The 25,564-nt window shown below is 45.3% G+C and overlaps 1 protein-coding gene across 2 annotated transcripts in view; it reads left to right on the top strand.

The window, feature by feature from the left end:
• Nucleotides 1–25,210, top strand: part of PAH (phenylalanine hydroxylase) — a 159,832-nt gene extending 134,622 nt beyond the window's left edge. For both annotated transcript variants that reach the window (XM_033953516.1, XM_033953517.1), the window contains exons 11-14: nucleotides 5,234–5,329; nucleotides 16,297–16,430; nucleotides 17,331–17,446; nucleotides 24,131–25,210. In XM_033953516.1, the coding sequence (XP_033809407.1) occupies nucleotides 5,234–5,329; nucleotides 16,297–16,430; nucleotides 17,331–17,446; nucleotides 24,131–24,174 (390 nt within the window). In that variant the 3' untranslated portion in view covers nucleotides 24,175–25,210. The remainder of the gene's footprint in view (nucleotides 1–5,233; nucleotides 5,330–16,296; nucleotides 16,431–17,330; nucleotides 17,447–24,130) is intronic.
• The last annotated feature ends 354 nt before the right edge of the window (nucleotides 25,211–25,564 follow it).

Here is a 25,564-nt window from a genome sequence, read left to right as displayed (position 1 = left end):
TAGAGAGCTGCACGGGAACGGGGACGACGGGAATCCCGCGGGCATCCCGCGGGTTCCCCCTTCGGGTCGTGGGGATCCCGTGGGGACGCCCCTAGGGTCGCGGGGATCCCGTGGGGACACCCCCTAGGGTCGAGGGGATCCCATGGGGATGCCTCCGAGGGTCGCGGGGCTCCTGTGGGGCTGGATGTACTCAGTCGCGCGGCTCTTCTTCTCCCTACCTTCTCTACTTGCAGCACAGAGCTGAACGGAAGTCTTCCCGACGTCAGCGCTGACGTCGGAGGGGAGGGAGGGCTTAAACAAAGCTTAAACAAAGCCCTCCCTCCCTCCGACGTCAGCGCTGACGTCGGGAAGACTTCCGTTCGGCTCTGTGCTGCAGGCAGGGCAGGTAAGGAGAAGGAGAGTAGCCTCGCGGCTCAAGTGGCTACCAAGGGAGGGGGGCGGTCCGCCTCGCCCCTCCCCGGTTGCAGCACAGCCGGCCAGGTCCCCTTACTTTTATGGCACTTCCCCGACCGACCGATAACAGCCCGGGTCCGACAATCCTCCCTGCCCTGTAGCCGCGAATCTAAATTACCTTCTTACAGCAGCTGTAAGAAGGTAATTTAGATTCGCGGCTACAGGGCTGTTGTCGGTCGGTCGGGGAAGTGCCACAAAAGTAAGGGGACCTGGCCGGCTGTGCTGCACCTGGGGCTGTAGAGAAGGAGGGGGGGGGAGAAGGACGCTGAAAGGCCATGGTGAAGACAGGAGGGGGGGGGGAAGGACTCTGAAAGCACTTGAAGACAGAGGAGGGAGAAGGACGCTGAAAGCACATGGGGGAATACAAAGGGGTGGAGAAGGACGCTGAAAGGCCATGGGAAGGGCGGGGGGAGGGAGAAGGACTCTGAAAGCACTTGTGGAAGACAGAGGGGGGAGAAGGATGCTGAAAGCACATGGGGAAGACAAAGGGGTGGAGAAGGATGCTGAAAGGCCATGGGGAAGACAGAGAGGGAGAAGGACGCTGAAAGGACATGGGGAAGATGGGGGGGGGAGAAGGACATTGAAAGGAAATGAGGAAGAGAGAGTAGGGAGAAGACGCTGGCAGGGAAGAAGACAGATGCCAGACTATGGGGGGAGCGGAGAGAAGAAGATGGGTGCCAGACCAATTTGGAAGGGGGAAGAAAGGGAGAGGCACAGTAACAGAGCAAATGGAAGATGCAGAAGGAAGAGAGACAGTGGATGGAAGGAATTGAATGAGAACATGAGGAAAGCAGAAACCAGGCAACAAAGGTAGGAAAAGAATTCTATTTCATTTTTTTTTTTTTTTTGCTTCAGGATAAAGTAGTATATTAGTTGTGTTGATAAAAATTTATAAACATTAGAGGCTCTGGTAGAACCCCGTTTACAAAGTACCATATTTGCCGGCGTATAAGACGACTTTTCAGTACCTTAAAATCCTCCCCAAAGTCGGGGGTTGTCTTATACGCCGGGTATTGTTTACATGCCCTTACTTTACATTAGAGAGCTGCACGGGGACGCCCCTAGGGTCGCAGGGATCCCGTGGGGATGCCCCCTAGGGTCGCGGGGATCCCATGGGGACGCCTCCGAGGGTCGCGGGGCTCCTGCGGGGCTGGATGTACGCGGCTCTTCTTCTCCCTACCTTCTCTGCTTGCAGCACAGAGCCGAACGGAAGTCTTCCCGACGTCAGCGCTGACGTCGGAGGGGAGGGAGGGCTTAAACAAAGCTTAAACAAAGCCCTCCCTCCCTCCGACGTCAGCGCTGACGTCGGGAAGACTTCCGTTCGGCTCTGTGCTGCAGGCAGGGCAGATAAGGAGAAGGAGAGTAGCCTCGCGGTTCGAGTGGCTACCAAGGGAGAGGGGCGGCCTGCCCCGCCCCGCCCCGGTTGCAGCACAGCCGGCCAGGTTCCCTTACTTTTGTGGCACTTCCCCAACTGACCGATAACAGCCCGGGTCCGACAATCCTCCCTGCCCAGTCGTCTTATACGCCGGCAAATACGGTATGTATTCTTCCCAATTAATATTTTCAAATTAATAAAGTCTTTTTGCTTATTTGTAAATGGGTTTCTACCAGAGCCTTTAATTCAGTAGCATAATTAAATGAAATAACTATTTCTGAAGTTTATAGGGACGGGCGGGGACGGAGGGGATTCCTCGCGGGGACGGGTGGGGACGGAGGGGATTCCTCACGGGGACGGGTGGGGACGGAGGGATTCCTCATGGGGACGGGTGGGATTCCTCGCGGGGATGGGTGGGACTTTGGCGGGGACGGGTGGGGACGGGTGGGATTTCTGTCCCCGCGCAACTCTCTAGTTCAAACCCACGCTGCTCCTTGTGACCCTGGGCAAGTCACCTAATCCCCCCCGTTGCCCCAGGTACATTAGATAGATTGTGAGCCCACCGGGAAAGAAAGGGAAAAATACTTGAGTACCTGAATAAATTAATGTAAACCATTCTGAGCTCCACTGGGAGAACAGCATAGAAAATTGAATAAATAAATAGTGTGAAAAGTTTCAGCCCCTGATAACCAGAGCTGGTATTGTGGCATCACAATGCTTCATTCCACTAATGCCTAAGAGCCAACCTCATCAGTGATGTCACAATGGCTTGATTGTCCTAGACTTGGCTCACTTTTACTACATTTTGATTTCTAGAGTGGCGCAGTGGTTAAAGCTACAGCCTCAGCACCCAGAAATTGTGGGTTCAAACCCACGCTGCTCCTTGTGACCCTGGGCAAGTCACTTAATCCCCCCATTGCCCCAGATACATTAGAAAGATTGTGAGCCCACCGGGACAGACAGGGAAATTGCTTGGGTACCTGAATAAATTCATGTAAACCGTTCTGAGCTCCCCTGCCTTGTTCATTTCTCCGTCAGTACAAGGCTGCAAAAGTAAGAGATTTCATGATCATACTGTGGCATTCCTGGCAGCCTCACATGATAAAGAATTTTGATTATTATTGCTTGGAGCCCGCTCATATAAATACTTCAGAACTCAATTGAAAACATATCTTTTTTCTAAATATCTGATCAATTAATTTTCCTTCAGTCATCCTTAACTTGTTCTTATTTTTAATCTTTTGTAAACCGCGTAGAACTTATGGTTACGCAGTCAAGAAGTACGATGTTATGTTATAAAATTGAATCAATGAATAAAAGAATAAATCAATCAGCGTAAGCATTTACTACCACCCATTTTGAAGGTGGTAAGGACTCATGCGGTAATCCTGCCCTAACAAGCTAGAACACACTAGTAGTATAATGGGCCATTATTCTACTCACACTAATGTGGATTAATGCAGGTACACCCACTCCGCCCCCTAAAAAAAACCAAAACCCCCAAAACATTTTTGTGCTCAGATTAGCTCATGCTAAATTTGGCCATTGTGGTTGTCCTATCCGACTTCTTTGATTACTCTGAGAAGCAATCAAGATTTTGTAGGTCTTTTTCATGGAAATAAGTTTTTGGTTCTCATCATCCTATATAAAGTTAAAATCAGCTTGTAAAAACTTTTTCAGTTTACGGTAGTTTCCGCTTGGAACCTGTCACCTCCTGATCTTAGACTTGAACAAGACTGTTTGATACAAAGGCGTGCTGAAAAGTTCTCAGGCCCAACCAGAACGAGAATGGCGTGGATATGGTTCAATCAGTGATCTGAAACAATGTCATAAACCTTGACTTTTATTCCTGCAAATTGGCACTTAACGAAATAACATAACACTCGTTTCAGCTACAGGGGCAAAATAATGCTCTGAATTTAGGACGTTGGCTGGTTGGGCTGAGAACTTTTCAGCACCCACCTCGTAGTCAGACCATTTTTAAAATTCTGGCTTTTTCAAAAATATTTTAATTAATGTTGAGTATTTTGTGCATTGTATGATAGTCAGGATATCATTTGAATAGTTAGTTAATCTATTGTTAAATTATTATGATCTGTTTTACTGATTTGCTGTTAACCCTCTAGAGCAGGGGTGTCCAATGTCGGTCCTCGAGGGCCGCAATCCAGTCGGGTTTTCAGGATTTCCCCAATGAATATGCATTGAAAGCAGTGCATGCAAATAGATCTCATGCATATTCATTGGGGAAATCCTGAAAACCCGACTGGATTGCGGCCCTCGAGGACCGACATTGGACACCCCTGCTCTAGAGCTACTGGTTAGGACAGCATATACAAATTTTATGTTAATTTTTCATAGGACACCTAAGGATGTACTGCAATATACCATTTTAAACACCCCTCCCTCCTTTTTACAAAACTGTGAAAGTGGTTTTTAGCGCCGGCTGGCATGCTGAATCCTTTGCGTTGCTCCCAATGTCGTCTGCCAGCTTGATTCACCCACCTTTAGGATCTAGAAAAAAATGATAAGAAATCAGGTCAATATTCGGCCTTGGTAGACGGCGTTATTTTTTTAACCACCAGCTGCCAGAGCTGATAAAATTCTGGAAATTCAGCGTCGGTAGCCAGATAGTGCAATCCGTGCTGGCATTCTCCAGACAGCAGCAAAATTCGGTTCAATGTCCAGACGGTTAACCGATGCCAAAAGGGTTCATTGATTTATGCTTGATTTTATCTTTGACCACATAAGCCTAACTGCTTTGCTGTGTCCACTTGCGATTCATTTAGTCCCACTGGCATAGTAAAGAGGGAGGGGGCAGAGGGTGGTCTCTCTGGGTGAGGGCACCAGCACCCCTCCTCTATGACCCCCACTGCTATTCCCCCCCTTCACCATACATCTATCTCTTTACCAGCATAGTAAAGGGGAAGGGGACAGAGGGTGGTCCACCCTGGGTGCCCTCTGAGTGAGGGCACCGGTACCCCTCCTCTATATCCCTGCTACTCCCCCCCCCCTACCGTACTTCTATCTCTTCACCGGCATGTGCAACAACTCGAACCTGCTACTCACGCCAGCATCGGCTCTCGCTCTGACGTCACTTCTGGGTCCTGCACCTAGGAAGTGACATCAGAGGGAGAGCTGACGCAGGCAGCGAGTTGGTGATGCTGCTCCTACCAGAGAAGTTAGAAGAGGTACGGGATAGGGAAGAGGTGCGCACGTGCGGCAGGGGAGTGGGGAAATACCACCATGACCCATGCAGGGGAGGGGCGGAAGGGCGCCCCTCCCCGCACACCTCTCACCCTTGCTACGCCACTGTCTAGTCCTAATAGTAGATAGCAGTGCTAGAAATAAATAATATATTTTCAGTTGTGGTGGCTTCATATATACTTTTTGTTTTGATAATGCTAGGTGTATTGGTTTACCGTGGAGTTTGGACTCTGCAAACAAGATGGTCACATTAAGGCATATGGTGCAGGACTATTGTCTTCCTTTGGAGAACTGCAGGTTTGTTTTAAAACAAATAAAATTGTACAAAGGAGAGGCCTAGTAGTTATCCCAGGACAAGCAGGCAGCATATTCTTGACTGATGGGTGACGGCACCGACGGAGCCCCGGTACGGACAATTTTAGAGTGATTGCACTCTAAGAACTTTTAGAAAGTTCTAGCTCGGCCGCACCGCGCACGCGCGAGTGCCTTCCCGCCCGACAGAGGCGCGCGGTCCCTCAGTTTCTTAGTTTCTTAGTTTCCGCGGAGCTAAGAAGACGCGTTTTCAACGGCTGTTGAAATTTTCTTAACTTGCCTTCCCGCTCGCGTAAACTTTTTGGCTTACATTGCCTTTTTTCTTTCTTTCCATTTTGTTTAAAAAAAAAAAAAAAACTTTCATTTTTTTCTTCAATTTTCGGTTTTCCCCGGCGGGGCCTTCTGCCACCATCGAAGCCTCGGCCTTCGATTTGGCGGAAGCCGTTTTTACTTTCATGCCCCCTCAACCGGGTTTTAAAAAGTGCCAGCGGTGTGCTAGGCCTATATCTCTCACGGACCCACACAACTGGTGTTTACAGTGTTTGGGTCCTGAGCATCAGGCCTCTTCTTGCACCCGCTGTGCTACTTTAAAAAAACGGACATTAAAAAATCGCCAAATTCAGCAGCGATTGTTGTTCGGTGCCGAGATGTCCGACCCCGTTCCTTCGACTCCGGCTTCGGCACCGATTCAGTCGGCACCCTCGTCTTCGACGCCGCGTGATTCCACACCGGCATCTCAACAGTCAGGTAAGCCGGCTAAGAAGCCTTCCCCGCTGGAACGTCTTCCGGCCTCGAGTGCAGTGAGTCCAATCCTGCCGCCTGTAAGACGCCAGCGGAAGCGCTCCGCCCCTATAGAGGTGAGTCCCTCGACATCGGGCTCCTCATCTCCGGGGCGTCGAGCGGCACCGCAGGTACCGCAGAAGAAAAAAGCGGTACCGGTGCCATCCCTCGATGACCGCATTACGGCCATCCTTCAGGTGCAGCTTAAGGAGCAATTAGAACGACTCCTTCCTGCTATCATGACACCGAACCTTCCGGTGCCAGTCCGCACCGAGCCACCGGTACCGGTTGTGGATCAACCCGTATCGATACCGGTTGTGGAACCCGTGTTGCCTGCTTCCACTGTCTCGGTACCGCTTCACCTAACCTCATCGGTATCGATGCCAGTCCTTGCACCGGAGCCGAGAGCTCACCATCAATCGGTGCAGACTTCGGCACCGGTGCGACCGATAACTTCTCCTGACTCGGTATCGATGAGGTCGGGTAAGTCGGTGCGCAAAACCCGACACATGCAAACGTCGACACCTGAGTCTCGGGACCATTCTTCCCATGTCAGAGACCCTGATCTGTGGGGAGACTCAGAGGAACCCTTTCTTTCTGAAGGCGAATGTTCCTCAGAGGAGGAGGATTCGGCTGTCCCTGACCCATCCTCCAAACAGGCCACTTCCTCTTTCTCTAGTTTTTTGAAAGAGATGTGTGAGTCCTTGTCCATTCCTTTGGAGGCTGAATCCAAAAAGTCTAAAGCTTTTTTGGATGCCCTTGATTTTGATCAGCCTCCAAAGGAATTCTTGAAACTCCCCCTTCATGACATCTTGAGGGAAACTTTCTATAAGAATTTAGAGACTCCTTTAACTGTCCCAGGGGCCCCACGTAAACTGGATTCTCTATATAAGGTAATTCCCATTCCTGGGTTCGACAAACCTCAACTTCCACATGAATCCTTATTTGTCGAATCCACCCTTAAAAAGACTTCAGGAGCCAGTGTATATGCATCTGTCCCTCCTGGCAGAGAAGGAAGGGCCATGGATAAATTTGGTAAGAGGCTCTACCAAAATGCTATGTTGGCAAATAGGGCTGGTAATTATGCTTTTCATTTTTCTTTTTATTTAAAGCATCTCCTTACCACCATGGCTTCTTTCGAAAAATATCTTCCTTCACGAAAGCATCCTGCTTTTCACACATGCTTGTCGTCTCTTCTACAATTACGTAAGTTTATGGTTAGATCCATATATGACACCTTTGAACTAACATCCAGAGCGACAGCAATGTCAGTAGCTATGCGTCGTTTGGCCTGGCTTCGGGTATCCGAGCTTGATGTTAACCATCAAGATCGGTTAGCCAATGCCCCATGCCTAGGGGATGAGCTCTTTGGGGATTCCATGGACTCAACCACACAAAAGCTCTCTGCTCATGAGACGCGCTGGGATACCCTGCTCAAAAATAAAAAGAAGCCTCCTCCGCCAAGACCATATAGGCAGCAATCGGCCTATCAACGCCGCTTCACAGCTCGTCCATTGCCTACCACTGCTCAGCAACCTAGGCGTCAGAGGCAACAACAACGTCAGCCTCCCAGACAACAGCAGCAGCAACAAGCTGTAAAACAACCTCCTCAGCAAAAGTCACAGCCCTTTTGACTTCATTCTCCACAGTATAGCCAGTATCCCTATTCCTGCTCTCCTGCCTCAGCCTATAGGAGGTCGACTTTCTCTGTTCCTCAGCCGGTGGGAAGTAATCACATCGGACCAATGGGTCCTCAACATCATCCGCCACGGCTACTCTCTCAACTTTCAGACTCTTCCACCTCAAAGCCTGCCAAAAGAGTCTGCTTTGAACAGTCCTCAATCGGCCCTCCTTATTCAGGAGGTCCAATCCCTCCTCCTTCTGGACGCTATAGAGGAAGTTCCTCTAGATCAAAAGGGGCAGGGATTCTACTACCGTTACTTTCTAGTTCCCAAAAAGACAGGAGATCTCAGACCCATCCTAGATCTTCGCGATCTCAACATTCATCTAGTAAAAGAAAAATTCAAGATGCTTTCTTTAGCCATCCTTTATCCCCTTCTAAATCAAAACGACTGGCTATGCTCCCTCGATCTCAAAGAGGCTTACACTCACATACCGATCAATGTAACCTCAAGACCATATCTCCGATTCATGATCAATCATTGTCATTACCAGTACAAGGTGCTGCCCTTCGGTCTTGCCTCATCTCCAAGGGTATTCACCAAATGTCTCATTGTGGTAGCGGCATTTCTACGCTCTCACCACCTGCATGTATTTCCTTACCTGGACGACTGGTTGATCAAAGACACATCCGCTCAAGCAGTCCTTCTGGCCACCAACCAAACCATCCAGTTTCTACAACTTCTGGGATTCGAGATCAATCTACCCAAATCTCATATCATTCCCACTCAGAGACTGCAATTCATTGGAGCGATCCTGGATACACTCCTAATGAGAGCTTTCCTACCATCCAATCGTCTCCAGACTCTTCAGTCTCTATGTCACCAGGTGCTTCCACTGCCGTCCATCTCAGCAAGACAAATGATGGTACTCTTGGGGCACATGGCATCCACAGTTCATGTCACACCTCATGCCCGTCTTCACCTGCGCACTCCTCAATGGACCCTTGCTACCCAGTGGTCCCAAGCGTCGGATCCTTGCTCACGACACATATCTGTGACATCATCTCTTCGTCGGTCTCTTCAATGGTGGTTGGTATCCTCAAATCTATCCAGAGGTCTTCTGTTCCATCAGCCTCCTCATCAACTAGTCATCACCACCGACGCCTCTCTGTACGCATGGGGAGCTCACTTGAACGAGTTCCAGACTCAAGGTCTTTGGTCAGCCCAGGAAAGGAAGCATCAAATCAATTTCCTGGAACTCAGAGCGATGTTTTACGCCCTCAAGGCCTTCCAACACCTTCTCTTTCCTCAGGTCCTTCTGTTGTGCACAGACAATCAGGTTGCGATGTACTACATCAACAAACAGGGTGGGACAGGCTCTCGCCTTTTATGCCAGGAAGCCCAGAAGATCTGGACTTGGGCCATAGATCATCATCTCTTCCTCAAAGCTATTTACATTCAGGGGGCTCAGAATTCTTTAGCGGACAAACTCAGCAGAATTCTCCAACCTCACGAGTGGACACTCGATCCCGTAACTCTGCAGTCTATCTTCGATCAATGGGGCACTCCTCAGATAGACCTCTTTGCAGCTCCTCACAATCATCAGCTGCCCCTATTCTGCTCCAGACTTTACTCTCCGCACCGTCTAACAGCAGATGCTTTTCTCCTCGACTGGTCGAATCTGTTCCTGTACGCCTTCCCTCCTCTGCCTCTCATGTTGAGAACCTTGTTCAAGCTCAAGAGGGAACGAGCCACCATGATTCTGATTGCTCCAAGGTGGCCCAGGCAACATTGGTTCTCCCTTCTACTTCAACTCAGTTCCAGGGAACCTTTTCTTCTTCCTCTGTTTCCTTCTCTGCTTACGCAACAGCAGGGAACCCTTCTGCATCCCAACCTCCAGTCTCTACACCTGACGGCTTGGTATCTCTCGGGCTGAACGCGACTGATACTCTTTTGTCTCAGCCCGTTCGTTCCATTCTGGATGCCTCCAGGAAACCAGCCACTCTACAATGTTACCATCAAAAGTGGACGAGATTTTCTTCCTGGTGTCTTCTTCATCATCTTGATCCCACCTCCCTGGCAGTGGAGACGTTGTTAGATTATCTTCTTTCTTTGTCTAACTCTGGCCTGAAGTCCTCTTCCATCAGGGTCCACCTCAGTGCCATTGCAGCTTTTCATGAGCCAGTCCATGGAAAACTTCTTTCAGCTCATCCCCTGGTGTCCAGGTTCATGCGTGGGCTTTTCAATGTTAAACCACCTCTTAAAGCCCCTCCGGTTATCTGGGATCTCAATGTGGTTCTTTCAGCTTTAATGAAACCTCCATTTGAACCTTTAGCTACTTCTCCTTTCAAGTTTCTCACTTGGAAAGTACTTTTCCTTATTGCTCTTACCTCTGCCAGGAGAGTCAGTGAGCTTCATGCACTGGTTGCAGATCCACCTTTTACGGTTTTTCACCATGACAAGGTGGTTCTGCGTACACATCCAAAGTTTCTCCCCAAGGTTGTTTCTGAATTTCATCTCAACCAATCCATTGTTCTACCGGTTTTCTTTCCAAAACCTCATTCTCATTCTGGGGAACAAGCTCTGCATACTTTGGATTGTAAAAGGGCTCTTGCTTACTATCTGGAGCGTACGAAACCCCACAGATCAGTTCCCCAGCTTTTTCTGTCCTTTGATCCGAATAAATTGGGACGTCCTGTTTCTAAACGTACGTTGTCTAATTGGCTGGCAGCGTGCATTTCATTCTGTTATGCTCAGACCGGACTGACACTGGAAGGTTCTGTCACGGCCCATAGAGTCAGAGCAATGGCAGCATCTGTAGCTTTCCTCCGTTCCACTCCTATTGAGGAAATCTGCAAAGCTGCTACTTGGTCCTCAGTTCACACTTTTACATCTCATTATTGTCTGGATGCATTCTCCAGAAGGGATGGTCACTTCGGCCAATCTGTTTTACAAAATTTGTTTTCTTAATGGCCAACCTTCCCTCCATCCCTCTTTTTGTTAGCTTAGAGGTCACCCATCAGTCAAGAATATGCTGCCTGCTTGTCCTGGGATAAAGCACAGTTACTTACCGTAACAGGTGTTATCCAGGGACAGCAGGCAGATATTCTTGCGTCCCACCCACCTCCCCGGGTTGGCTTCTTAGCTGGCTTATACTAACTGAGGGACCGCGCGCCTCTGTCGGGCGGGAAGGCACTCGCGCGTGCGCGGTGCGGCCGAGCTAGAACTTTCTAAAAGTTCTTAGAGTGCAATCACTCTAAAATTGTCCGTACCGGGGCTCCGTCGGTGCCGTCACCCATCAGTCAAGAATATCTGCCTGCTGTCCCTGGATAACACCTGTTACGGTAAGTAACTGTGCTTTAGTGCTTGTTTCCTCAGTATGCTTTGGACACAGAGGAAAGGTAACCAGCCTATTGTTCTTTTTGCAAGTGACTACCCAATCCTCTTGCCAGGCAGGGAGGAAGTCCACACATGCGCGGACGCTTTGTGTTGACATCACGCACACGCGCCCATGCGTGACATCATCGCTTGAAGAATGCGCAGAATTCCTCCCTGCCCGAAACAGCTTTTCAAAATCCAGACAAAGTGCCAGGCTTTGAAAAGCCGTCCGGACCCACGGACATGTCCTCACAAGGAATACATGTCCAGGGAAATCTGGACGTCTGGTAACCCTACCCAAGACAGAGCCTTGAGGTACACTGATTAACAGTGGGATAGCAATGCAGGAGGCTCCCTCGTTGCATACACCGAAAGTGCAAAGGGATAGGTAGGAAAAAAGCCAGGAGAGACCAGGCCCTGGAATCCCAACAAAGATAGCATATCGAGGAGTAGGTGGCGATGAACAGTATTGAAAGCAGCAGATAGATGGAGAAGGATGATTATAGAGTAGAGGCCTTTGGATATGGCCAGGAACAGGTCATTAGAGAATTTGATAAGGGCAGTTTCCTTGGAGTGGAGTAGGCAAAAGCCTGATTGAAGTGGGTCTAGAATAGCTTGAGATGATAGGAAGTCCAGGCAACAGCGGTGAACAAAACGATCAAGAAGGGGAGGAGGGAGGTGGGGGCAGGCGCCACTAGGCAGCCTGGTATCCAAGTAAAGAAATTATGGGGACTGTATTTTCTCCCATTTTGTGTCTATGGGAAAACTGGATGCATATTTTAAAAAAGAAACAACTTTATTTATTAAAAAAATTTCTATCCCGCTAATATCCTAAGCAGGTAACAAAAGATACATACATAAAAAATAACAGACTCTACAAATTTATCAAAACCTCAACAATAAGATCATGTCATAGAATTCATCATCTGATATCAATACATATGGGAATATTATCAATTTAAAACAATCAGGTAAAGAAGGCTCTCAAAAATTGGCATGTCTTTAACGATTTTTGTAAATACTTTAAAATCTGCACATAGTCTTAATGTACCTTTCATTGAGTACCAAAGTCTTGGGCCTGCTACAGATACAGCAGCCATGCTGGTTTTTTATGCATGTATTTAAAAACATTTATATCATGCTTGATCTTAGCAATTCTCGGTGGATCACAATTGTTGCATATATAAGTAACATGAGTAGATTTTTGTTTTTGTTCCTGGGTAATAAGTGTTCTTTCTTAATTGCCTATGCCACAAAAGTATAGAAAATGGCCATCATTCCCCTCAAACTTTGCAATTTTAGAATTTACCTTTTTTGCAGAACATTCCAAATTGATTCCAAGCTGTATAAACTTAGGGTCCCTTATACCAAGTCCAAAGCCAAGCTTTTGACATATAGGCTCAAACAGTGGAACTTCTTGGATGAAATTGTGCAAGTCACAGATCAGAGGAAGCATCACCACGTTTTTTTCCACCTTCTTCACCCATCAAGATGGACTCGGCTTCTGCCACAATGTGACCAGTCTGTTTGAGGCAGTTGGAATCACCTGTAACCCAAAAGAGTGGTGTCTTTTCATTGACTGCTCATCCAAGAGCATCAAAGCCATGCTGCTCCATAACGGGAACAAGTACCTGTCTCTTTCATTGGCTCATTCAGTGCACCTCAAAGAGGATTACAACAGCATCAAGGCCTTACTAGGCGCCTTGAAGTATGATGAGATTTCAAAATGGTGGCATTCCTAATGGGTCTCCAAGGTGGTTTTACCAAGTTTCACTGCGATCTCTGCCTTTGAGACAGCAGAGACACAAAGGCACACTACCAAAGTCGGGACTGGTCACTGGTCTCTATGAGGAGAAACACCACCAAACCAAAACCACTGGTGGACCCCTGTAAGGTGCTGATGCCACCTCTGCACATCAAACTAGAATTTGACAGAGCTCTAGATAAGGAGTTGGCAGCCTTCAAGTACCTTCCCTAATCTGTCTGAGGAAAAGGTGTCTTCCTCAGACCTCAAATAAAGAAGATTCTGGAGTGTAATGAATTTTACAAGAAGCTGACTAGGAAGGAGAAAGCATCTTGAAACAGTTTTGTCACAGTGGCTTGGGGCTTCCTGGGCCATCACAAGCCTGAAAACTACATGGAGTTGGTTCAGAATCTGGTGAAGAATTACAGTAAAATGGGCTGTAGGATATCTCTCAAAGTCCATGTCCTTGATGCTTATCTTGAAACATTCAAGGAGAACATGGGAGCATGCTCAGATGAGCAAGATAAACGCTTCCACTAGGATAAACTGAACTTCAAATGCCACTATTATGGACAATATAATGAGAACATGATGGGAGGCTACATCTGAAGGTCGATTTGTGAAAGTGACTTACAATATAATCACAAATTTAAAAAATCTACTCACTTATAAATCTTCTGTGGTCATATTTGTATATCCTCTATATAAATGCATGTTAATTGTGATTCATATCTTACTTTTTATAACTTTATAGGAATGAAAAGATGAAAACTTGGCGTTTTCACATTTTAAATAGGTAAATTGCAAAATTTGACTCGCCTGGTCACAAAAGCAAAGTTTTATAGAAATATTATACTATTGGGAAATTTCTATACTTTGTAGGCATGAGCAATTACATAATTATTCGTAATCTATATACAGCATTACCTCCTCTTTTACGAAACTGCGATAGCAGTTTCTTGTGCGGAATGCCTCGCTGAATGGCCCGCGCTGCTCTCGATGCTCATATGAACTCAATGATCATCGGGAGCAGTGCGGGCCATAGGCATCGGAATGGGGGAGGCACAGGAGCCATGGCCTCCCCCCAAATTCTCTGTCACTTTTTTGTGGCCCTCTCGCTCCCCCCCCCCCCAACTTGTCCTGGTGGTATTGCTTAAATCTTCAGGCAGCCACTGCACAGCCACCGTGCAACATCAGACAGCAGGCCTGCCCCGGAACCCTTCATTCTACTTTGGGGGGCAGACATGCTCATGGACGCTGTGTGGTGGCTGCTGAAGATTTAACTAAAGCGCCAGGAGGAGGTGGGTGGGGGACTCAGGAGCTGTTTAGAGGGCGTGTGCCAGGGCATAGCTCCTGAGCCCTCCCAAACAAAGCAGCGTTCCGCTGCCTATGGCGCGGGCCATTCAGCGCGACTCCCTGTGCTAGAAACTGCTATCACAGTTTTGTAAAAGTCTATATATATATTAGTCTATCCCCCACAGTGGAGGTTTCTACTACATCCCAAAGCGCTAAACATTCCAACACTCATAGAATTCTTATGAGTGTCAGAGCAGTGTCGGAGCATTTACTGTCCCGGGCCATTGTAGAAACGTCTACTTCGGCTTAGTAAGAGAGGCCCTCTATGTTTAATATTATTCTTAAATTTGTCTAATTTCTAAACATTAGATATGTCTTCTTTTTTTTTTTTTTAAATCTTTATTTATTATCAATTAATTACAGACAAAGAATTAACTTTGAAAAGAAAATTAGAAAAAATATCATCGATATCATTGAAACACAAACTTTCCACAAACTTAATATATAGTCCACAATAGGGAGAACAAAGTAAGTAAATAAACCCTTCCAGGAAAAAGGGGAACAAATATAAATGTTTAAAGAATAGAGCAGTTAACCTCGGCTAATATTAACAGACGTGAATAAACCTGTACTTCCTAAGGAGCATCGAAAATCCCTTTCCCTTCTAGGAAAAATCGCAGCTGTTCTGGTTCAAAGAAAATATACTTATTTTGTTGGTAATTTATAAGACATTTACAGGGAAACCTCAACTGAAAAGAAGCTCCCAAAGAAATAACCTTAGATCTATATTGAATAAATTCCTTCCTTCAAATCTGAGTCCATCGTGAAACATCAGGAAAAATATAAATTTTTCCCCCCAAATAGAAATTCTGCTTCAAATTAAAATATAATTTCAAAATTATGTCCTTATCTTGAAGAAAAACAAAAGATACTATCAAAGTAGCACGACCCAGAATTTCAATTTCAGATGATTCCAGTAGCTCAGAGATTTCTAACTGTTCTTGTTCTTCCTCTTCTTTCTTTTCCATCATAGTTCTTTTAAGGAAATAAAGTTTTTGTATAGGAGGGATATTAGACTCTGGAATTTTCAATATGGAAGTCAAAAATTTTTTACAGATCTCTCTTGTAGTCATAAGTTTTGGTATAGGAAAATTCAGTAGCCTTAAATTCAGGCTCCTATATTGATTTTCAAGATTTTCAATTTTCCATAGATAAAAAGTTTTATCTGTAACTTGTTGTTTATTAAAAGTCTTGACTTCCAGCATAGTTTGTTCAATCTCCCCAATTTTCTGGTTTTGCAGTTGAACCTGAGATTCCAATTGATTAATTTTCAATGGGAGCCCAAGTGTTAAAGAAATAACGTTGCTACATACCAAATGAAGATTTTCAATTGCTGTCCAAAGAGAGTCCATGGTTACCACCGGTGGTCTGAGAAGCGGCTTGAGTTGGGTCAGCTGAGACAGATCTTGCTCCAGCCGCTGAACTCCATTGCGGCTTATGTCTCCTCCCGACTCCCCACCGCTCTCATTCGGTGCTCCTCCCTCAGTCGGCTTCAACAAAGTTGGAATTGTTGAAGAAATCGCCTCCAAACCTGCTAGCTGCAGCGAATCCTCCCTCCCTTCTATTCCTAGGGAGCCCTCTGATCGGTAGATCGACGCAGCCGCGTTTCCAGGCACTGGGAGAGGGTCAGGTCCAGCTGGGCTCAGCGAAAAAAACGCTGTCTAAGCTGAGCCTTTCCTGCGGCTCTGCAGCAGATAAGCCCGTCGCCAAGGGGACTGTAAATGAAGTCATTACAGTCTGTCGCGGTGTGGATGTTACAGACAGAGGTAGAGGGTTAATCCTCTGCCTTCCCCTTCTTTTTGGCATTGAAAAAGAATAAAGAAAAAAACGTAGTAAGTAAGAAATACACTCGCCAAATCAGGAGCTCACAAAAACGCGTCCTGCTCTGTCGCCATCTTAGTTTGTTCTCTAGATATGTCTTCTAAGAGCTATTTTTGTTCTGGCCCGATCAATAAATGAAAATCTCTTGAAACCTCCTAGAGAAAGGCTTTAAGACTTCACAAATGAGTGTATGCAGTATGGATGGACAATACCAGTTTGAATGTAAGCTAGCACATTTCTATGTTTCCCAGTATTGTCTGACAGATAAACCTGAAATTCGCCCCTTTGAACCCGAAAAGACTGCCCTTCAGAAGTATCCAATCACCGAGTTCCAGCCTGTCTACTTTGTAGCAGAAAGTTTTGAAGATGCAAAAGAAAAAGTGCGGTAAGCATGCGGGAGCTGACGCAGTCACGAGGAGCACGTTGAAGTTGTTACTCATGGCGGTGAAAAACTAGAGGCACGGGGGAAGGGAAGGGGGGGATGCACTTGCGGCAGGGGGAGGAGTGGGAAGAGGTGGGGGCAGAGACGAAAATGAGTGCCGCAACTTCAATGCGTTCCTCACGACCATGTCGGCTCTCCCTCTGACATCATTTCCTATGCGCAGCACCCAGACGTGACATAAGGGGAACCGACGCAGTTGCGAGGAGCAAGTTGAAGTGGTTACTCGTGGCAGTGAACAACTAGAGGTACGGGGGAAGGGGGGTGCATGTGTGGCGGCGGGGGAGGTGTGGGAAGAGGCAGGGGCAGATATAGGAACTTTTTTGGTCTTGAAGCCCTTTATAGATTTGCCTTCAGTAGCATATTAAGGGGAGGCGAGGAGGATGGACCGCCCCGGGCACCATGTTGGTGGGGGCACTAGTACCCCTCCTCCTCTCCGCGCCCCCCGCCTCTTCCCACTCCTCCCCTTGCTACACCCGTGCCCCCTTCCCTTCCCCCATACCTCTAGTTGAAGTTGTTGCTGACGTCACTTCTGGGTGCCACGCAGAGGAAGTGACATCATTTGGAGAGCCGACGAGGTTGCGAGGAGCTCGTGGTTGACCGCCATGCACAACAATGCCAGCTAGAGGTGTGTGGGGAAGGGAAGGGGGTGCATGTGGCTGATGGGATTGGGGAAGGAGCTAGAGGGCAGAGATGAGGGAGGGGGAGGGGTGCCTCTCGCCCTCGCTACGCCACTGGTTGCCTTTACTGTGGATACCTTGAAAACTCAACTGACTGTGGGCTCACCATAATAGGGGCAGAAAGTCCTGATCTAGGTAATACACCTGCATTTAATTCTCGCTACAGGAAATATGCTGCCACAATTCCTCGACCCTTCTCTGTCCGTTATAATCCATACACCCAGAGCATTGAGGTCCTGGACAGTGCACAGCAGCTGAAGAATCTGGCAGACACCATCAGCAGTAAGAATTGCTTTCTGTATTCATTTCCTCATGGTCTGGAGTGTCATACACTTTACAAAGTGTATTGTCAGAGCAGCACAGCTGACAGCAAGCACATGCAAGCTGTCAGTTTTTCTTTGGCAATGGTCTAGGGGCATAAGATTATCTGTTCAGTTCCATATTTGATTTAAGATTTCATGATTTTGCCCATAAGGCAATTTACAAAAGTGCAGCTGATTATTTATCTGGGTTCATTCTTTTGTATATGCCTAACAGGGTCCTTAGATCAATGGATTCTAATTGCCTTGCACTCCTGCCCCCATACTGTGCCCAACTTGAGTCTACACATCATTCACCCTAGGGGTCCTTTTACTGAGGCGCGCTAACTGATTTAGCGCATGCTAAATCGGTTTGCGCACCTTAGTAAAAGGACCCCCTAGTTTTGGGGTTGGTTTTTTTTGCTCTTAAGCTTCCCCTTGTGATGTGCCAGGAATTTTCTTTTTTGAAATTTAATTCACTTCTAAAGACCCATATTTTCCATCAGGCTTATGCGAGCAGGGAACCTAGTTCCAATGTGTGGAGGGGCATAATCAAAAGATACGTCTAAGTCCATTTTGTGCCTAAGTCGCTAGTCACCCAAAGTCGGACACGGGAAAAGTCCATTTTCGAAAAATGGGGGGTGAAAATCATCTAACTGTACGTCCAGCCATCAGATCATCCAGACTGCTAAGTCTTTATACCCCATTTTCGTCCAAAAATTCATCCAAGTCAAAAACGCCTAGAAAAAGACCTTTTGGATATGGGCAGGGTCAGCAAAGTGATGGATTGGACACCCAAACATTGCACCAGAGTAGTGGGGTACCTTACAGGGCACTGCTGTGAATTTAACAAAAAGGGTGTCACATACACATCTCACTACAACAACTTTATAGGTCATGGTGAGCCCCTCCCAAACACCCCCAGAACCTACCAGACCCACCTGTCTACCACCCCAATAGCCCTTATGGCTGCAGGTGCCACTTATATGGCAGTACATAAGGGTTTTGGGGGGGTTTGTTTGTTGCACATGTTTCACCATGCATGCAGTGGTTAGAATGGCTTATGGGCCTGGGTCCTTCTCTCCATGGTTCACTAACCCACCCCCAAGACCACTTAAGCCACCTCTGTGCAGTTCTACTAGGCTTTCCTATGCCAGGCTGCCAGGTCCTGATGTTCTGCAGGCAGATATGTGATGTTTTTATTACAAATTTTATGGCAGGGTCAGTGATCAATGGGGTGGGGGGGGGGGAAGAGGGTCTGTACTTTGTCCCTGCAGTGGTTATCTGGTCACTTTGGATATCTTCTTGTGACTTAGACCTGATTTTAGATGGCCTAAGTCACAACGTCCAAGTTCGGTCTAGGTAGTGTTGTTAAACTTTCGGTTATACATGCAGTACGTCTAAGTCTAGGATGGCCCATGTCCCGCCCAAATCCCGCCCTCACCACTTCTCCTAAAACACCCCTTTTAGCTCTGAGTGTACTGCAGCACTGTGAAGGCTGAATTTCCAACATTAATGAGAAGTACAGGTAAGTGACATGGCATTTTGCCATTTCCAGTCATTTATTTATTTAAAAGATTTCTTAACCGCCTATAATTAGACGGTTTTACAAAAAAAAAAAAAACTTCCAATCATATAAAATAAAAAACATACAGCACATATTTAATAATAATAATTTTATTTCTTGTATACCGCTATACCGTGAGGTTCAAAGCGGTTTACAGTAGATACAGAAGAGATGCAATTAAATAAGATTAATTAAAATGAAGAAAAAGTACTTAGAGTTCCCTGACTGTCCCAAAGGCTCACAATCTTGCTAAAGTACTTGAGAAAAATAAATTAATTAGGCTAGAAACATAGAATAGAAGAAGGCAGGAAAACAGTACATAGGAAAATTAATTTAGAATACATTATATGGGAGGTTTTTTTTTTGGATACGATATAAAATTGTCACTTGTACGTTCGGGCAATTAGAATGTCCAAGTGCAGACTTATGACAGATTTTGGACCCGGTTTGATTATCTGCACTTGGACGACTTGTCTTACTGATAGTCTAAGTGCTGATGTAGCCTGATTTTTAGACATATTTCTGTTTCGATTATGAGCCCCATAGTCACTTGCCTGATGAGAAAATGTTTCTCTTTTATTTTCCTTGTATATCTATGTTAGTATTTTTTTTTCTTCTTTTAATAGTTTAGATTGTAACCTGCTTTGACCTAATGGTTTAGTAAAAGCGGTATAGCAAGCCTCAATAAATAGAAACGGAGAAAAAAAGGCAGGGGATTCTTTTATGGAAGGTTCTAAAGAGAAACACACACTATTAATTATTTCTATAGCGCTACCAGATATACGCAGCGCAGTACAGAGTCACAAAGAAGAAGAAAAAGAGTCGCTGCTTGAAAGAGCTTACAATCTAAATAGCCAAGACAGACAAACAGGATGTCAAGGATACAGTTAAGGGGAACGGTTAATCAGCTGGCTGGGTTGGTGGGCAGAGGAGTAGGGTTGAGGACTGAAGGCTATATCAAAAAGGTAGGTTTTCAGTCTACATTTAAACAAGGGAAGGAGCTTGGCAGACAAACTCGGGTAATTTATTCCAGGCGTAGGGGGCAGCTTGATGAAAGGAACGAAGTAAGGAATTGACAGTGGAGGAGAAGGGTAATGCTAACAGTGACTTATCTGAGGAACGGAGTTCTCTGGGAGGTGTATAAGGAGAGAGAAGAGAGGAGCGATATTGAGGGGCAGCAAAATGAACACACTTTTAGGTCATCAATGTGCAAAACGATCTTGGAAAGGCTTTATAGGGATTAATTTTCAAGTGATAATTTAATCTAGTTATATCCTTCTAACCGGTCCTAGTGCACAGAGGGGCTCATAATCAAAAAATTAAGACATCCAAAATCTGTCATAAGTCTGCACTTGGACATTCTAATTGCCCGAACGTACAAGTGACAATTTTTGAAACCGTCTGTCTGGACATCTTGTTAGGCTTTCTACCGCAGTGCATCCAAAGATCCATGGAGTATGTTGGGAGGCATGCTATGGGCGAGTTTTGGGCGTGCATAGACTTGGACATCCTGCACCTATAATTGAACCTTTCCCAAAATGTCCTGGATGGAACTTAGACATTCTGAACATACAACCAATTCACAACCTAGAAAATCCTACAGTCTTTCTCAACGTAGATGATCAAAACAGTATGCTTATGGTCTCCCAAAACCAATACAGGAACTACTTATTCATAAGGAGCAAACTTAAGAACATAAGAATTGACACTGCTGGGTCAGACCAGTGGTCCATTGTGCCCAGCAGTCGGCTCACGCGGCTGCTCTTAGGTCAAAAACCAGTGCCCTAACTGAGACTAGCCTTACCTGAGACTAACCTTACTTAGCATGGTCTAGATTAGCTCTACAAGTAAGCGTCCAAAAAACAGCTTGGTTTTTAGCAGTTTCTTAAAGACTAAAACGGCCAGTGCATAATCTTAAGTGTCCCGACAACTTATTCCAGAAAGACACTCCAACAACTGAGAACATTTTTGATTTCGTGGCCACATATCTCACACCTTTTAAAATCATTAAGTTTGGCTCCTATATTGGCTAGTCATGTCGATCTTGGTGCCTAACTGTAGGCATCTTTTATCTAATCTGGGCCAGAGCCATCTGGGCTAGAGCTGGGGTGCCTACCTGGCTATTTAGGCACCACTGATATTCAGTGCCAGTGGCAGTTCCAGGAAAGCTAATCAGGGGCAAGTAGGACCACATAGATAGCTAATGCCAGTACCCAGAAGGAGCCAGCATTGAATATGCACCATTTGTAGAAACCGCGAGTGTCTCTGTATTTAAAATGATTATGTTATATCTGCAGTTGCTACTCTGGCTTTATTTTGCACACTACCCCCAAACATGTCAAAATAGAAATACAATCAATCTTTTTACATTTAATTTTAGACATTTCCTCAATCAAACAAAGGTTACTGCAGTACAATACCTCCTAGGCATAGAATTTGCATTTTCTCATGATTTAAGAGTAACTTTCCATGCTTTCAGGCGGATTTCCTAGGTCACCAGGCTGCCCAGTGGTATAAATTGCTGACTGGATTTATTAAAAAGAAACCAAACACTGGTCTGAGAGACATTTGGAGCATTGAGATCAAGCATCAAATTACTGCGTCTCAATGGCCATGAATTTGGACTTGGAGGATGAGATGTACAGTGTTGGCTTCTATGAGACAAACTTGGAGCATTATGGACCCCTGTTCGGTTACAAAAATTGATAGCTCTAAGTCTAATAGATGTTGGCACTATCATCTCAAAGCAGGGACTTTAGATCATTTATTATTCTACTGTCCATTTATTATGACTTTTTGGAAATCAATTTGGGACCAAATTAATTGTTTATTAGACAACCCAGTGGCATTGTCATATGATACTGTGCTGTTTGGTTTGGCAATGAGAGCAAAAGTCAGATTTCTTCATATAATAACAAATTATTACATATAATGACTGGGGTTGCCATTCAACAAATTACGTATAATTGGAAAAATTGGAGTAAATTAAATTATAATTTCTGGTGGAATTCCTTATGTCATATTTATAAAATGGAAAGATTTATTGCAATACAGCAAGGATGTTTTAGGAAATTTCAAGATGTGTGGGAGCCATTAACAAAATAGTGTACTGATTAGATGACATTTTTTCCCTTAAATTTATAGGTTCAATTATGAGGGGGGAGGGGCAATTTTATGATTACATATTGTACAAGGTATTGATTATATAATAGGAAGGGGTGGGAAGGGTGGGAGATAAGAATATATCATTTGTACTATTGATGATTATTAAGTGATATACTTATTGTTAATCTGTTTTAACATATTGACACACTTATTGTAAGTTCAAAAATGAATAAAGATTAAAAAAAAAAAAAGAGTAACTTTCCATGATGCCTTTTTTTTTTTTTTTCCTAGTGCATAGTCAAGTATGGTTTGGCTCATGGTACCTTCTCTGTAGTTAATGGCAGGAGTAGGTTTTCGGACTGGCACTGAGCGAGTACTAAGGCCCCATTTCTATAAACAATGCTTAAAAATTAGGCGCCAAGGAATGCAACACATAGTGCCTCTTAATCTTCAGTTAGGTACTGTTCATAGAACCATGCCTAGGGGCACCTAAAATGGACTAAAGGCAACCCCATTTATACCAGGGGGTGCCATTATTTATTGACCATTAATGCCATTATTTATTGACCTAAATTATGGCGTTCGAGTGAGGTGCCTACCAGCACCTAAGTCCATTTTAGGCGCCTACATGGAAAATATGCCCAAGATCTGCCCATGATCTGCCTCTAACCACTCCCACTTTCTGGTAGGTGCCTACCCCAAATCAGTAGGCACTTACCGCCCAGTTAATTTTAAATTAAGCTAATTATTGATCCAATTAAGCTTGTTATTGGTGTCAATTAAGTCTATTAAATAATTAAGTTAGGCACCTAGATCGGCTAGGCATGCTGATCACGCTGCTTATAGAATCTGGCCTAAAGTCATCAAGAAATAAATCAGCATTTCCAAAGATTCAGCTAGGCTGGAGAGAAAGAAAAGGAATTCACTTTTCTGTTTATTTATACCACTAGTGTTTAAGCCTGTTACATTAATGGGTGCTAGAATATATGTCTGTCTGTCTTTCTTTCTGTGTCTTTCCCTGCCCCTGTCTCTTTCTTCCTTTCTTTCTGTCTCCCTCCCTCCCGCTGTCTATCTATCTTTCTATCTCTCTCCCTCCCGCTGTCTGTCTTTCTTTCTGTCTGTCTGTCTCTCTCCCTGGCCCCCTTTGTCTGTCTTTCTTTCTGTCTGTGTCTCTCCCTGCCCTTCTGTCTTTCTGTGTCTGTCTTTTGTTCTCGTGCGCTGCCTGCCTGTCTTTCTGTCTCTCTCCACGGTCCCCTTCTGTCTCCCTCTCCAAAGCAAACCAAGATTGCTCCCTGGCCCCCTTTCGCTTTCCTCCCCCCCCCACTTCCCTGTGCAGCAGCAGCAGCAGCATTCCTCCTCCTTCCCTGTGCAGCAGCAGCAACATTCCCCCCCTTCCCTGTGCAGCAGGGTAGCAGAATTTCTCTTCATCGTTTCTGGCCACCTCCCGTGCCTGTGTCGGAAGCCTTCTCTCTGACATGACATTAGAGAGGCTTCCGACGCAGGTGCAGCTCGTGAGAGGAGCCACGGCGGCAGCTTTGAACTCAAAAATAACTTTGGCAACGGACTGAAGAATAACTTCAGGAAGGGAGCCGGCTAGACCGCGGACCGCAGATTAGTACCTGGGGAACCTGTGTTAGATGGAGTGAGGGCGGGAGGGGGGGGAGTCACCGCCGTGGTCGCCGCCTCTATGCATCCGTGGTTAAAGAGCCAGCATCGCTGAGGGAGGGCGATGGGGAAACCACCGCTGGCTCCTTCTACTGCGCATGTCTGACACGGAGGCACACATCACGGAAGCAGAAATCACGGCGTTTGTTTGGAAAGGGTTTTATTATAGCGGATAGTTAATATATCCCTTAGGAATGTCTAAAATCATACAATACCTTCCGATCAGCGTAATTTGTAGATAGGCTTAGCATGGTATTTTTTGCTTGGAATTCAGTTGCCCTTTAACTATGGACTGTAAATATAATAAGGAAAAATGTTTGCTTTTTTTAGGTGAAATGGGAGTTCTCTGCTGTGCTCTCAGGAAGCTGGAATGAGGCTGGAATGAATCTTGTCTACCAGCAACTGCATGTTAATATAGATGTATTCAGATGTTATATTTAACCATCTTCTCTCATTTATGTTGAAAATTCATGTTAACTTTATATATAGATATGATATAATAAATATAGGAGACTGATATAGATATATGCCATATCATACTCATCTAGTTCTGAAAACAAATTAACCTTGTGCTATTAGCATTTATATGATTTATGTATAAACACAATTTACAAACATAATCCACATGTAAGACAATAGAGTCTCAATTATCTGACATACAAGGGACCAGACATGAGGCATCACTGCCACATTTAGCGCATTTCTACCTCTCCATCCCATAAAAGTAGCAGTTGACTACTGCAACCTGAAAGTGAAGCCAACTTGGGAAGGAGCAACTGGGAATCTCTCCTTCCACAACTTCACTGCTAGACCATCAGGGAGTGTAAGGTAGGTTCAGAGGGCAGGTGAGTGGGTAAGCAGGGGGAGAAGGCACTTTGGGGTCCTGAAGGTGTGGCTGACACTCTTCAGGGGGGAAGGAGGGATGTGTTGACTGTGGCAGTGTTGTCCCAACTTTTGGGAGGGAGGGAAATGCCAGATAACCGAAGGTCAATTAATCAGTACCCTACTGTAAATCTAAAATCAATGTAGTGAAAATGCCTGCAAAATAACGTATCAAATCACATTCTAGATTACTCTTACCAGCAAAGAATTTGCATTTTCAGAATGTCAGTATTCTCTAAATCAGAGTTTCTCAACTTCTTCAAGCCAAGTACCCCCTAAGTCTAACAAATATCAATCGAGTACCCCTGCCCAAGCTCTGCCCTTGATCCCACCCTCATAATAATAGTACTAATTGTAATGCAATTTCTTCCATCCATTTTTCATATACATACAATATAATTTTATTAATACATAATGATAACCATAAAATTTTAAAAAACACAAAGCATACTGTACACAGAGAAAATGCTAATTATCTTTGTATTCAGGTTTTCTTCAAAGGAAGATGACTTTAAAATATGCAATATCACCTCAGTAACAACTATAGAAAAATAGACAAATATAGTTTAAAATATAGACAGCATATATAAATTCTCAAAACTTGACACATTTCGATCACTAAATTGAAAATAAAATCATTTTTCCTACCTTTGTTGTCTGATGATTTCATGAGTCTGACTGTGCATCCAATATTTCTTTCTTTCTGCCTCCTGCACGTTTCCACTCTTCCGAACTGTATTCTCTTCCACAATCAACATCTCTCTCTGTCTCTCCATGAGTCCAACTTTTCTTCCTATCTCCCCCACCCCCATTGGCAACATGTCTCCCTCTCTCTCTCTCATTGTCCTTCTCTCATTCCTTTGCTGCAAATAAAGTGGAAAA

This window comes from Geotrypetes seraphini, chromosome 7, assembly GCF_902459505.1.
Source record: "Geotrypetes seraphini chromosome 7, aGeoSer1.1, whole genome shotgun sequence".
NCBI lineage: Eukaryota > Metazoa > Chordata > Amphibia > Gymnophiona > Dermophiidae > Geotrypetes > Geotrypetes seraphini.
The sequence above is the reverse complement of the archived record's forward strand: the minus strand, read 5'-3'. Positions and strand labels throughout refer to the sequence as shown.